Below are 14,838 nucleotides of genomic sequence, written 5' to 3'. Positions count from 1 at the left end.
AGTGAGATATGTGGAAACAAAGGAAAACAGTCTGAGGAGACTAAATAATAATAACGTAGTCATTAAACATCGTCAGGGACCTTTCCTTCTTTCTCATGGGCTGTAGATAATATTCTGAGCCATCTCCTGTGAGCTGTCTTATAGATTCTAAAACACCAGATGGAGAAGTGAGAGAGTCAGTTCCTAAGCAGCCTGATAAGAAGTCCAGGGGTCCCCAAGGAGAAGAGGGGTCTGGGGTTCTCAAGGAGGAGGAACGGACAAGCTTTTTTTTTTTTCCTCTAGATTCCTTAGTCTTAGTCACAGAAAACGTTTTTATCTTTAAGCCTCAAACTGATGATTACACAACAAACAGCTCAGTTTAAACTCTGTACTCTGTACTAACAGTGTATCCTGATTGAGGACAGTTTCTCCTTCCTGAAAACCTTCTGGCTAATCCTGTTATCCTAAAATGTAAATTATGGGAGTGGTTCTAGTAAGATCTTTACAACCTCCAGACATTTTTTTGATTGATTGTAATAACTAATTGGCACCTACCGACCTGGGGAGTTCCTCTTTCAGTATCCTATCATTTTGCCTTCTCATACTGTTCATGGGGTTCTCAAGGCAAGAATACTGAAGTGGTTTGCCATTCCCTTCTCCAGTGGACCACATTCTGTCAGACCTCTCCACCATGACCCGTCCATCTTGGGTGGCCTCCACACGGCATGGCTTAGTTTCATTGAGTTAGACACAATTGTGGTCCTGTGATCAGATTGGCTAGTTTTCTGTGATTATGGTTTTAGTGTGTCTGCCCTCTGATGCCCTCTCGCAACACCTGCCGTCTTACTTGGGTTTCCTACCTCGGATATGGGGTATCTCTTCATGGCTGCTCCAGCAAAGCACAGCCTTGAACGTGGAGTAGCTCCTCTCAGCCCTCCTGCCCCCCACAGAAACGTGAACTTCCAGATGTTCAAGCTGGTTTTAGAAAAGGCAGAGGAACCAGAGATCAAATTGCCAATATCCGCTGGATCATCGAAAAAGCAAGAGAGTTCCAGAAAAACATCTATTTCTGCTTTATTGACTATGCCAAAGCCTTTGACTGTGTGGATCACAATAAACTGTGGGAAATTCTGAAAGAGATGGAATACCAGACCACCTGACCTGCCTCTTGAGACAGCTGTATGCAGGTCCGGAAGCAACAGTTAGAACTGGACATGGAACAACAGACTGGTTCCAAATAGGAAAAGGAGTATGTCAAGGCTGTATATTGTCACCCTGCTTATTTAACTTATATGCAGAGTACATCATGAGAAACGCTGGGCTGGAAGAAGCACAAGCTGGAATCAAGATTGCCGGGAGAAATATCAATAACCTCAGATATGCAGATGACACCACCCTTATGGCAGAAAGTGAAGAGGAACTAAGAAGCCTCTTGAAGAAAGTGAAAGGGGAGAGTGAAAAAGTTGGCTTAAAGCTCAACATTCAGAAAACTAAGATCATGGCATCTGGTCCCATCACTTCATGGGAAATAAGATGGGTAAACAGTGGAAACAGTGTCAGACTTTATTTTGGGGGGCTCCAAAATCACTGCAGATGGTGATTGCAGCCATGAAATTAAAAGACGCTCCTTGGAAGGAAAGTTATGACCAACCTAGACAGCATATTAAAAAGTTGAGATTCTGTCTAGTCAAGGCTATGGTTTTTCCAATGGTCATGTATGGATGTGAGAGTTGGACTGTGAAGAAAGCTGAGTGCCGAAAAATTGATGCTTTTGAACTGTGGTGTTGGAGAAGACTCTTGAGCATCCCTTGGACTGCAAGGAGATCCAACCAGTCCATCCTAAAGAGATCAGTCCTGGGTGTTCATTGGAAGGATTGATGTTGAAGCTGAAACTCCAGTACTTTGGCCCCCTCATGCGAAGAGTTGACTCATTGGAAAAGACCCTGATGCTGGGAGGGATTGGGGGCAGGAAGAGAAGGGGGTGACAGAGGATGAGATGATTGGATGGCATCACTGACTCGATGGACATGAGTTTGGGTGGACTCCTGGAGTTGTTGATGGACAGGGAGGCCTGGAGTGCTGCGGTTCCTGGGGTCGCAAAGAGTCGGACACGACTGAGCGACTGAACTGAAATCCCTTGCTAACACTAGTGAGGGGGCACTCTTTCTGCCCACTTCTGATGTCTGTCAGAAGGTTTCTCTACCTCTTTTATACTTTAATAAAACTTCATTACATGAGGTCTTCCCTGGTGGCTCAGACGGTAAAGTGTCTGCTTATAATGCAGGAGACCCGGGTTTGATCCCTGGGTTGGGAGGATCCCCTGGAGAAGGAAATGGCAACCCACTCCAGTACTCTTAGCTGGAAAATCCCATGGATGGAGGAATCTGGTAGGCTACAATCCTTGGGGTCACAAAGAGTCGGACACGACTGAGTGACTTCACTTTCACTTTACTTTCACTTCATTACACAAAAGCTCTGAGCCATCAAGCCTCATCTCTGGCCCCAGGTCGAATTCTTCTCCTCTGGAGGCCAAGAATCCCTGCGTCTTTCGTGGTTTAGCAACCTTTCAGAAGTTAACTACGTGATGAGCAGACTTTATCCAGGACTTGAGCTGCCACAATTCTGAGAATTGACTTCAAAGACATGGGAACAGGTGCACCCCAGAACTGAAGATTAACTGTACCTATAACAACCAAGATGATGCCGGTCAGACCACTAATGACCAGTTGAAGATGCCTGTTAGAGATGACTGTGTAACCTCCCCCCACCCCACTCTGTCTGTAAAAGCTGTCACCTCCTGCTTGTTGGGTGGTGTTGGGGGGGAGTCGGCCTTTGGACAGATGTCCACCACCTCCCCCGACCCGTTGCCAGCGTCTGAAATAAAGCAAATTTTCTTTCCACCAACCTGGCCTGATTATTAGCTTTTGAACGGCGAGCAGCCAGACCCCCAGATGCGGATCCCCTTTCAGGTGTTGTTTCTCATTTCAGTAACACTTTCACCTGTCAGCTCTGATCTAATACTTTTTAGGATGGGAAAATGTCTTTGTTTGTAATTCATATTAAAAGGCTTAAGATGGAAATGACAGGATGAAGTGTCTGAGCTGGCGTGATGACACAGAAAAAAACAATATTAATGACAGCTCAGGAGGCGCCCTGACCATGGGCCAGGCAGTGTCCTAAGAGCTTCTTGTGTGTTGTTCCATTTTAATCCAACAGCCGAGATGAAGAAATAGTATCTTTTTATAGTAAATAAAACTTAAAGAGTTCAGAGGTGACTCGTCCTCAGCCACAGTTAAAAGGCGACAAAGCTGAGACCCAGACTCAGGAACCCCAGCATCCATGTCTCGACTGCTTTTGTGGCTGAGCCCACCCTGGAGGTTCTGCACCAGGAGCAGTGGCTGGACTGCAGATCCGCCTCTTTCCTTTTGCCCCCTGCAGAAGCGGATCCCCTTTGAGGTGCTGTTTTCCTGCTCCTCAGAGCCTCCTCAGTTGGATGCCCAAGAGGTCACAGGGAGGATCCTGTTGGCTGCCCAAGGGAACTCTTCTCCAGTGACCTTTTGCCTCTAATCCATGGTCTAAAACGTGTTTGCACTAGAATGGAATGAGCTCAGCAGCAGAGATTGCTGTTAATAAAATAACAGATTCTGAGGAGAGGACTGGGAAGGAAAACAAACGCAGTGTGAGGAGGAAGAGCAGAGTGAAGGGGAGTCGGGTGGTGAAAGCTTCCTCCCGCCCTGCCGGGGTCATCTCTCCCAAGTGCGTTTGTCTCTCCCTGTAAACCACCGCGTGGAGACGGTGCTGCCTCCGCTGAGGGCTGAAGATGCTCCGTGCAGGTTTCTTTGTGACAGTTTATATGACAGCTTGTCGGGGGCACTGGGTGTATGGCTGACCTCGGGTATGGAATGTTCCTGATGTGGATGGCAGGTCTGTGTGGAATCCTCCACTGCCTTCTACACGAGTAGGACTTTCAGAGCTGCAGCCTCTAAGTCCCAGGAAGTACAAAACAGTTTGTGTATGACAGACCATCGTCCCAAAGAGATCTTGTCAGTTTCCGTATAACTTTTTAACCTGTGAACTGCTTCTGGAACTGCCACTGGAAGGAGGGCGGGGGAGGGGAGTGGCTGGGACTGCAGGCTGCCCGGGGCGATGCTGCTGCCCTGGGCTCAGCCCACCTCGGGTCACTTCAGGACCTTTTCTCAGCAGAAAGGGGAGCTGTCCTGCTGTTTGTTACTTAGGACGCTAGTTTAGCTCTGCTTTGATTTTCATTGCTCAGGTTTTTAAGGAGGAGAAGTACCTGAAGGACGCAGTGGAGTGCAGCGACGTGATCTGGCAGCGAGGCCTGCTGCGGAAGGGCTATGGGATCTGCCACGGGACCGCTGGGAACGGCTACTCCTTCCTTTCGCTTTACCACATCACGCAGGATAAAAAGTACCTCTACCGAGCTTGCAAGGTACGAGCATGTCTATCCAGACAGCTTTTGAGCCCTGCAGAGCACACAAAGCCCAAACAGCTCTCTGGTTTCAGATACGCTTCGCCCAGCTTGCAGTGTCTTCCACACAGCCGTGTCCCTGCTGGCCCGCTGCTTCTCTCTGTGCAGTGGGACTGGGGAGTGGAAATGCCCTCCGCAGTCCCACAACCTGGCTAGAGTGCCTTCCTGAGGGTTTATTAGTCTCATGACTTTAGGATGTCCTTTCTTAAAGCCTCAACTGGAAAAATACTCTCCGCCTCCTAAATTTGTCCCAAGAAAAATGAATCGTGATAATGGGCAGATCATCAGTTGGTGCCCCTGCTTAAAGTCCTCAGAACGCACGCCCCCACACTGGAGGGCCCGTGTGCCTCTGCCATTGCCCGCCTCTTGCCTAGCCCTGTGCTCCACACTGCCGCCTCACCCCTGTGCTCCCCATGGAGCACAGCAGGCCTGGGGCTCCCCTGAGATCCGCCTGGTGGAGAGGACCCCAGTGATGGAGCTGCTGATCACCACGGGGTGCTCCCCTTTCTCCTGGTGGGCCGCGCCTCGACCATGAGCCGGGACAGTGCCTGGCCCCGAGTAGAGACTGACAGATACACATCGGGTGTTTGAAAATGAATGCACAAAGCAAGACTCAGTAAACGTTTGCTATACACATTTCACAAAATAGAGCTGTGAAGACACTGGAGAAAAAGATGGGAAGAAAATACACCAAGATGTACAAGACCATGGGTAGATGGAGGCATTCAGGGTGGCTTATTTTTTATGTTTATTACTATCTGAAGGCTCTTCTTAAAGCAGGTGGAATAGAGCCGTGGTGCCCACGCTCACAAAGGCCGTGCGCACGGGGTGTTGTGGGGGTCCTGAGGGCAGCTGGTGGCCCAGGAGTGTCATGTAAACTGAGACCCAGAGGAGAGCTGCAAACTTCGCAGGGGTGGGGGTGGGAGCGGAGCTGCCCGCAGAGGGAGCTGGAGGGGTGAGCACCTTGGAGCCTTGACGTCCCGTTGGCCCGAGCAGAGACATGAGGGGCAGCTTAGGGTGACAGCAGTCACAGCGGCAGATGGGCAGAAGCTTTGGGGGTTGGGGAAGACGTCACACGGAGGGAGGCACAGATAGTTTTCTAAAGATGTAGAGCCTTTCAGGTGGGCCAGCAAAGCGTGGCTTGGAGAAGGCGTGTCTGTCCCTTAGGAGAGCTCCTGCAGAACCATGGAGGCAGGCCCAGCCAGGGCAGCCCGACAGTCTCAGTGCCCAGTTGGGGGTGCGGGGTGAGGGATGAAGTCAGAGGGGCAGAGGCCAAAGAAAGCTAGTCCTTCCCCTCGTCAGTGGATCTCAACTTTGGGTACACTTTAGACTCACTGGGAGCTTGTGAGTGCTGAAAAGCTCTCACACTGAGGAGGGCCTGGACCCCAGCCCAGATCCAGTGATGCAGGAGCCCAAGCCCTGTGGTCCCAGCGCCTGTGGGTCTCCCCACCAGCCCCATGAGTCCTCATCTGTAAGGAGGGACTTCACGAGGGTTTGTGATTCACGTTCGGTCTTCTCTCTCAGAAGGATCACCATGGCAGCAGTGGATGGATGAGGTAGAGGTAAACAATCTGGGTTTCTCCAAATTGTTGTTGAATAATTAATGGTGGTCCAGTGGCTAAGAATCTGCCTTCCAATTCAGGGGATGTGGCTTTGATCCCTGGTCAGGAAACTAAGGTCCCATATCCCACACTTGGAGCAACTAAGCTGGCGTGCTGTACCTGCTGAGCCAGTGTGCTCTGGAGCCCGGGCACCCCAGCTGTAGAGGTTGTGTACCCTAGTGCTGCCACTAAGACCCAGTGCAGCCAAACACCCAACTCACTAAATATTTTCTAAAAAGTGGAAATGTAGAGTTACAAACCAGGGATACTGGCTATGATACTAAAGAGAGATTTAGAAACACTTAGGATGTTGAGACCACAGAATTTGGTGGATTCCTTTTTTAATGTGGAGAAGACAGAAATGTACGAATATCTTCCTGATGTCTGACTAAGAAAACCAGATAGATAGTGCATCAAGAGAGCTAGAAGTGTGCAAGGGTTTGGAGGGGAGAAAGCAGCATGAGTTTTATTATAATGTTACAAAAATCCACTGAAGAAGTTTCAGAAGGAAGGGTCAGAGAGCTCAGAGAGGAGTTGCTGAGAAAGCTAAGGAATGCGTTTTCGAGAGGAGTAGGGTGGGCAGTGGGAGGCCCAGGGGCTCAGCGGGGAAAGTGGGGAGAGGGGGCACGCTGCACATTGAGCAACAGGGCTCAGCATGTGGGGGCTTCCGTCTGCACAGAGAGCCTGCCAGGGCGGGAGGCAGTGCCTGGAAGAGACAGGGCTGTGAGCTGTGCGCTTTCCACTGCAGCCTTCCCAACAACCTCCCTGGGTAAAGCCTCCCTCACAGACGAGGAAACAGGCCTGGACAGGTGACAGGACTTGCCAGGTCTCACCTCCTTAGAAGAGGCGGTGCTAAGCTCCCCCAGGCCCACACTGCTGGCCACTCTGTTGCCTGGGCCTTTGATTCTTGGTGAATTCACTACAGTGTCTTATTAGTTCTGTTTCCACCAAGTGAAACCCCACTCTTAAAAATAAATGTCTTTCTTCCTAGTTTGCCGAGTGGTGTCTAGATTATGGAGCACATGGCTGCCGAATTCCTGACAGACCCTATTCTCTGTTTGAAGGTAAGAGTGAGCGAAACCCCAGGTTCAAGGCTCTGGCTGTGTGCGTTTGGTCCTCCTGGCTCTGTGCACCATCGCAGTTGATCTTACTTAGTGATCGGTGCAAAGCTGGCAAATACCAGGAGCAAAGTCATTCCTGCTGAAAACTATTCTGAGTCTCTTTACCTTGCCTATTTGTGCTCCTGTGAACTTCTTCCATGTATTTTTAGATCTTTTGTGAAGTATATATGCATAGACTATTTGCTGCTTTGTGATGGAAGAAATAATAAGTTTTTCCTCTGCATTTCACCTGTAATACCATGCATATAGGATTGATCTGTTCCCAGCAAACTTGGTTAGTTATTTAGATACAGTTGAATTATTTAAGTCATATAAAGAAGCATAAATAATTAATATTAGTAATTTAAAAGTATTAGTAAGTAAAACTATTAGTACTTGGAAAAATAATAAGAAAGTTCTGAAAAACAAGAGCGGTGAAAGAAACCAGCAGACACATTAAGAGTCTGCTGCAGGCACAATGCATAGAATATAATTCAGGAAAACCAAACAGAAGTCCTACAGAGATTGAGATATTCTAACATAAGTTGCAGAAACTAAGGGCAAAGGTTAAATGGGGTTGGGATAAATTGATGGTAATTTTTTAATTACTTATATTCTAACATAAGTTGCAGAAACTAAGGGCAAAGTTTAAATGGGGTTTGGGATAAATTGATGGTAATTTTTTAATTACTTTAGGGCTACATTTTATAGTAATTCCAAAGTAAATTCCAGAAGGAATAAATGAATATTTATTAAAAAATCAAATAATAGATGAGTGTTGAGTTTTGTCAAGTACAAAGCTTATAAGATCATGTGATTTTTCTCTTCAGCCTCCTAGCACGGTGAATCACATTGGTTCATTTTCAAATATTAAGCCAGTCTTAAGTGTCTGGAATAAAGCTTACTTGGCTGTGGTGTACGGTACTTTTTATGTATTGCATAATTGCATTTGCTAATATTTTGTTGATAGTTTTTGTGTCTATATTCATAAGGAATGTCTGCCTGTAGCCGTCCATTTCTGTACTGTCACTGTCTGCTTTGCTGTCTGGGCGATACTGGCCTACTAAATTGATGTTTTCTCTGTTTTCTGTAATAGACTGTATATTAATTGGCAGAAGAATTCTGGTTTATATGTTTGGTAACATTCTTCTGCAAAACCTTCCTAGCCTACAGATTTCTTTTTCAAGAGTCTTAAATTTATGAACTTAATCTATTTAATAGTTTACCAGGGTGTAAGTTATCTATTTCATATTCAGTGAGTTTTGCTAGTTTTTATTTTTAAGATATTGCTCCATTTCACCTGTGGGATCAAATTTATGTGCATAAAATTTTGGTAGTATCCCTTCATTATCTTTTTGATGTTTTGAATTGTCCGTAGTGATATATCATGTTTTATTTCTACTATTGATAATATTTTAATCATATAATAGATAGTGAACAAAACTTAGAGCATTTGTCATTATCTTTTGCAAAAAAAGATCTTTTTTAGTATTCACAGATTTTATAATGAAAAAATGTTTCTCAGGATAAAAATTTTCATCATGTCATAAAAATGAGTTGTATCAGACACAGCAGAATAACCTATATATATGTGTGTGTGTGTGTGTGTGTAAAGAAATAACAGAATAATAGATTTAACATTAACTGTAAATGAAGTTCATTCAGGTTCATAAATTCAAGTTTATAAATGGCAAATTCAAAGCCCCAGTGGGTGAAAATCTTTGAATGTTCCCTGCCTAGAGGCTGGGAAGCTCTCAGATTCTTCTGGACCCTGTGCCTGACAAATGCCTGACAGGAGACACCAATAACTTGGTTCTAGTCAGATGGTGAGTGGCTGTGTGGAGGCCACGAGTCTGGCAGGGCCCCCAGCGCTTGGGACCCTTTCTGCAGGAGTTCCCTCTAACCAAGGGTTCCTTCGGGTAGGCTGCTGAGTTACTGCAGTGATTGGCGGTGGGGATTTTAACCAGGCAAGTAAGGTTTGTTTTAAATAGTATTTTTAAAACCTAAGGAAAATATAAAATGCAGCTTTATATTTGAAATAAAAACATAAAGACTCTGAGAGCAAGTTTACATGTTGGAATATCACAATAGCAATGCCCTTAATTTTTTTGTTAGCAGTTCTGTGAAATCACCATAAAATGTCAAGATGCAAGATTTAAAAATACGATAGTGAAGAAAACCTGCTGTGTGCTAATATAAGGATTTTCCATTTGTGTATGTGAAGCTATTTTTAAAGTCCTCACTACCTTTCCCCGCATCCTTACAGGCCCAGTAAAGGCAGCGATGAAAGGTCACTTGGTTTGGGACGCCGCCGCACACCGTTTTTTTCATGATGGATCACGTTTTTCGTTGCAGGCGTGGCTGGCACTGTTCACTTCCTCTCCGACATCCTGGCCCCAGAGGCATCACGGTTTCCAGCATTTGAACTCAGCTCTTCACAGAGGGATACAAAGGTTCAAAAAGACTACTAAGAGACCTGACTGGACCCGAAGCCACCAGGTTGCTTAGCCCCTGACACAGAACCAACTGGGAATCCTGAAAGCGGGGGAAGAAGCAGCAGCAGGCCTCGTCCTAGACGCCCGTGTCGGAGTGTGATGACCGGCCGCCCCAGCAGCATTGTGCGACCGCGCCCCTCGCTGGCGCACAGTGTGAACCCTCCACGTCCAGTTCTCCGTCGTGTGTGCATGTCTCTTGGTGTTTGCTGTCTGTAGGTGTAGGTTGTTGTAAACAGAAGCCCTTCCCTGTCCATGAGCCCGAGCTGGCTGTGCATGAGGGCGCACGGCACCCACCTCTCTGTACATACTGTTTAAAGTGAGGCGTTTTCTGTCTTGACAAACAAGGAAATAGGCAGGTGGTGTCTCTTACGTAACAAAATTCTCCACAGTGATGTCCCGGTGGTCAAACTTTGCAGCATTTTCTGTGTGTGCCTTGCGGATGAGCGTGAGAGAAAGACCACTCCAAAATGAAAACAGTGAAACACATTTGCTGAAGTACGGGGTGGACCCTGTCCACCAGAGTCGAATGTCCCCTGTTTGTGTGCGGTGCCCTCAGTGTTTATAAGAAGCCAGAGGGGGCGCGTTCCAGCACTGTCCCCTGCTGGGGTTCCCTTTCTCAGGCTTGCTGTGTGAAGTTCTAGCCCCTCCTCACAGCCCACGGCAGCCTGTGCGCTGAGGAGCAGACCCGTGACACCAGGGCCATTCGGGGGAGCCTTTTCATGGCCACACTGTAAATCAAGTAGCAGTGACTGAGGGCTGCAGGCCTCGGTTCAGTGTATGTTATTAAAGCAGGCTGCACCGCAGTTTTATCAGCATTATGACGTAGTGCTGTAAGTTCAGTGGATACAATTCCAGATACATTATTCCCATGTTCCTCCACTTAAACTTTTTTCACAACTTGGTGAGTTATCAAAGTACAAATTTGGGATGAATATAGTCCTTCTTTTTGTCTGTTATTCAGGTGATAGAAATCTCACATTTGATGAAATGTATTAAGCATAAAGTACTAGTCTGTATCTATGTATATGGGGAACAGTTCTAACCAAGAAAATTACACTGTCTGTCTGATGTTTTTTCTTTTAAAACTGGGCATTAACTTGGATTAGCATACCCTCAATAATTTTACCATGTAGATCTGTCTTTAGAAGAGCTTTGTTGTCATGGTATGAATGGTCTGAGACTTTCTACAGACTTCTCACTTATGGGCTAAGGCCTGATCATAGAAGACAAGGTAGATCTCTGATGATCTGGTCCTTGTCTACAAGGGGTTGTCAAATGTTTATCAGCCCTGGTTTCCACTCCTTTCATAAAGGATGAATAAGAATGTCCAAGTAGAAGACAGGTTCCTTTGCACATGTGCAGTTCTCGGGATGCCAAGCCTTGTTTTTGGGGTAACACCCTAACATGTGCCCTTTGTTTTCTAAATGATGCCTCATGCATCTCTTCGTTTTCTGACACTCACTTCTGTGTCATAACTGTTTTTTTAAGTTAGTTTGATGACTTCCATAGGTACATATCCTCATGATTGTATATTCTAACCACTTCCTGGGTCTCCTCATGTGCTTCCCAGGCAGCCCAGTTCCCCAGGACCCACAGGTGGGACTGGAGTGGGTTGGGCTGTTGTCAGAAAAGCTCATTTGATGTCGGCCCACATACACCATTCCCACCTCAGCCAGACCAGTGGCAGCCCTCCAGGCCTCAGCATGGAGTTATATCCAGACTGGCTCATTTCCCAGGGGAGGCCAGAGCAGCTGCACGGGAATCACCCCACTCAGCAAGAGGGAGCAGCTCGTGGAAACCCTGGTTCTGGCCACGTCTCCTGACCGGAAGCAGTGAGGGTGACCCTTGTTACCTGGGCATCTTGCCTTGTGTGTTCAGCTTGCTTCTGCCTAACACACTGAGGGAAGCGAGAGCACTTGTAAGGTGAATGGAGGATCTGTTATTTACAGGGCTTGTTTAGAAGCCTGCTTACCTGCTGGATGTGTTAACACAGCTCCGTCTGTGACTCCTGCTGGTGACACAGGCTCCAGTTCCCAGTTCCCCGAAGAAAAAGGACACCCACAGCTGATGGGGTGATTCTGATAGTGTGTGAATGTGGATTTCAGAGCATTTCAGTGCTTTCTCAGATTTGTCTGTTTTCTCCAAAATGTGTCTAAGCTTTTAAAAGAATGTGTATGCACAACTCCATTTTAAAATTTGAAAGAGAAAAAGTTGATGTCCACAAAGTGTGTGGGGTGCTCTAGTTCAGTTCTTAGTAAACACGGTTCTGTTGTGACACTTGTGGGGTCCTCTGTTCTCACCTCTCTGCCTTCAGGAGCGATGGTTGGGAGCCTTGGTCACAATCGTGAAGGCTGCCTTCCTCATGGAACATGTGGCGACTGCTTGTGTTGTGATGTCCCAGGTAGTTCACTAGAATAATAGCTTTCTTTTTTTACTCCAAGGCCCTCCAGAACGTGGGTGAATCTAAGAGAAGCCTGTCTTGAGCTTGCATGTGTAACAGGCCTTTGCATTCACAGTTGCCCCAAACAGTCAACAGCGTGTCAGGATCACGGCATGGCTAGGCAGGTTATGGCATGGCTGGGGGGTCACTGCATGCCTGGGAGTGGGCACTGCACTCATGGCTATTTCCCAGTGAGGACGCTGATGGCCTGCCCATGGTCACAGCTGGGATGAGGGGTAGTTCTTGCCCGTGGCCAAACCTGTGACTTGTACTCAGCACTTTCTCTCCTGTGTGCCCAATGCAGAAGGTAAGAAAGTGAAGCCTGAGAGAAGCCCTGCTTTCTGGGCCCCTCGAACCATTCGGAGCAGTCCCAAACGATTCTTAACTTTGTGAGGCAGTCTTAGAACTGTTATTTCATTTGCTAAATTCACAAAAGCAGTACTCAGGTGTGACGTCCAGGTTCCCTAAACGTTTTTATAGACTGTCTTTACTCCTTCCCCGTCTCTTTGCTGAAGCTTAAAAGGGGCCCTTCCAAGTCTGAATTTTTCCACGTCACGTCTGGAGGAGAGCCAGGTGTCATTTCCAGTACGACTGTCACCACGATGCCTGTCACCCTTCTGTCGGACTGGCCACTGGCCCTGGCAGCCTGTGATCCATCATTGCTTTTCCTGATCGGAGGAAGATGGCAGGCTCCTTCAAGGCCCCTGCTCCATGGAGTCAGGCCACTGGATCACTGCATCGCAAGTGCCACTGCACCCCCTCCCTTCTCCAACTTGGAGGTGGGGGCCTCAGTTCCTCCCAGCGAACGTTTGTTCACACGTGCGGCATGCCAGGCCAAAGGCTCAGTGCTGACAGTGAGGTGCTAACCCGCCTCTTGCAGCTCACAGCCTCCATTGAGCACCTGCGGGAAGTGAGCAGGCTGGAGCTCAGACTCAGGTCTAGCCTCCTTTGGCAGGACCTCGGACAGCTCCTCGGCGTGTGGGCGGGGCTTGTGACCTGAGTGCACTTCCTGGTCCCAGCAGGAGGGTAAGCTGACCAGGTCAGCCTTGCAGTGCGATGCCTCTGGCGTGAGGTTATGCTGGTCCTTGTCATCCATTAGCCTGTGGACTGGAAGTCAAGAGCAGACTATGGAACCTGGATGTGTGGAATCTAGGCTCTGCTACTTGTATGAATTTGGACAAGGAATTTCCTCCTGAGCTTTTCTATGTAATCAGGACAACCTTATTTGGTTAGTGGGAGAATTAGAATGAAATAACACATGGAGGAAACACCTAGCACATGAAAGTGCTCTGTGATGGGGTAGATGAAGGGGTGGGTGTGGTGCTTTTGTGTGGAGAAACGGGCTCACTCTCCTGAGTAAAAATGAAAATCCCAGCTCTGTCCAGCTCCAAAATCCCAAGCCTCTCCTCAGTCCCTTTCAGCCAGCTGTTTGTGTACGCTGTCTGTGGGCGCCCGCTGTGCCAAGGTCCTTCAAGGGGAGGAGTTGCCTCAGGGGCAAGGAGGAAACAAACCACAATTTCAGGCTTACACCACACCTAAAAGTTCAGAGAGGCTGGGTTTTCTGTTTCTCTGGCCTGTTCTTTGTTTAAAGGCCCTGGAGATCTTCCCACTTCTGTGCCAGTTAAGACTCCTGTGGCTTTCATGGGATCATCCAACAGATGCAGTCCTGGTCATGTGTTAACAGGGACCCTACTGCATTCCTTAAAGTATCGTTCATGAGAATAAAACAGGTACCAAAGTGGCATAATTATAAATCTACCCATAATCATGTAAATAACCCCCACAGTCCCAAGAACTGAGGGGCCTGTTTTTCAAACCATTTCCTCAGGGAGGCCATAGGGAAGTTATCAAGTGCTTTATGCTTGGCTGCAGGACACTGAAAGGGAGGATTGTGAACAGGGACAGACTTGCTCCCAGAGTCTCTCCAGTAATGAGGAGGACCACACTCCCTACAGCTGAACAGAAAGTTCTGAGACCTTTTCTGCCTGAGAGATGCCATTGTTCTGACGCTTAAATCGTAGATTGCTTAGAGAATTCTGCACTGGAAGTCACTTTCCTCCTGAAATTTCAAGGTATCATACTGACTTCTAGCTTGAAATGTTACTTCTGAGAACCTCAAAGTCATAGTTATTCTTGTTTCTTTGTGTTCAATCTTGTGTTTTGACGTGATTACTTTGCAAGTTGTAGAATTTTTCTCTCTGTCATGATAATGAGCTTAGGTCTGGGTTCTTGGTAGGCCCCTCCAATCTAGAAACTCTGTGTTTCAATTCTAAGAAATTTTCTTGAATACTTTCTTTTAAAAAAAAAAAAAAAACTTTTTTTTTTTTTTGCTTTTTCTCCTCTGCCTTTTTGCTTTCTTTTCTAAGAGACTGCAACATTATTTTCAAAGCCTTCTATTGTGTCTTTATTTCCAGGTGTTTTTCTTGTCCTTAGGATATTTTTTGTGTATGTCTTCTTATTTCTTATTGCAGTATCTTATCTCCTTGAGGATGTTAATTTATTCAGCACATAGTCATTACATGCTTATTCAGTGCCATACATTTTTCTAGGCACTTGGAATCCATCAATGATCAAAACAGTCAAAAAAATCTTATCTTGTGAACTTTGTGGTATAGCAGAGAGACAATAAGTCTAGATAAAGCAAATTTTCTCCTATGTTGTAAGATATTAAGTAATAATAAGATATAATAAAGCAAGAGACTGACATGCTGGAGAGAACACACATTACTGTTTC

At 46.7% G+C, this 14,838-nt stretch overlaps 1 protein-coding gene across 1 annotated transcript in view; it reads left to right on the top strand.

Annotated features, from left to right (window-relative positions):
* Window positions 1-11,941, top strand: part of LANCL2 (LanC like 2) — a 108,588-nt gene extending 96,647 nt beyond the window's left edge. The window contains exons 7-9 of the mRNA XM_043442162.1: window positions 4,253-4,429; window positions 7,061-7,133; window positions 9,525-11,941. Of these exons, the coding sequence (XP_043298097.1) occupies window positions 4,253-4,429; window positions 7,061-7,133; window positions 9,525-9,640 (366 nt within the window). The 3' untranslated portion in view covers window positions 9,641-11,941. The remainder of the gene's footprint in view (window positions 1-4,252; window positions 4,430-7,060; window positions 7,134-9,524) is intronic.
* The last annotated feature ends 2,897 nt before the right edge of the window (window positions 11,942-14,838 follow it).

Source organism: Cervus canadensis, chromosome 22, assembly GCF_019320065.1.
Source record: "Cervus canadensis isolate Bull #8, Minnesota chromosome 22, ASM1932006v1, whole genome shotgun sequence".
NCBI lineage: Eukaryota > Metazoa > Chordata > Mammalia > Artiodactyla > Cervidae > Cervus > Cervus canadensis.
This window is presented reverse-complemented; position numbering and strand designations above follow the sequence as displayed.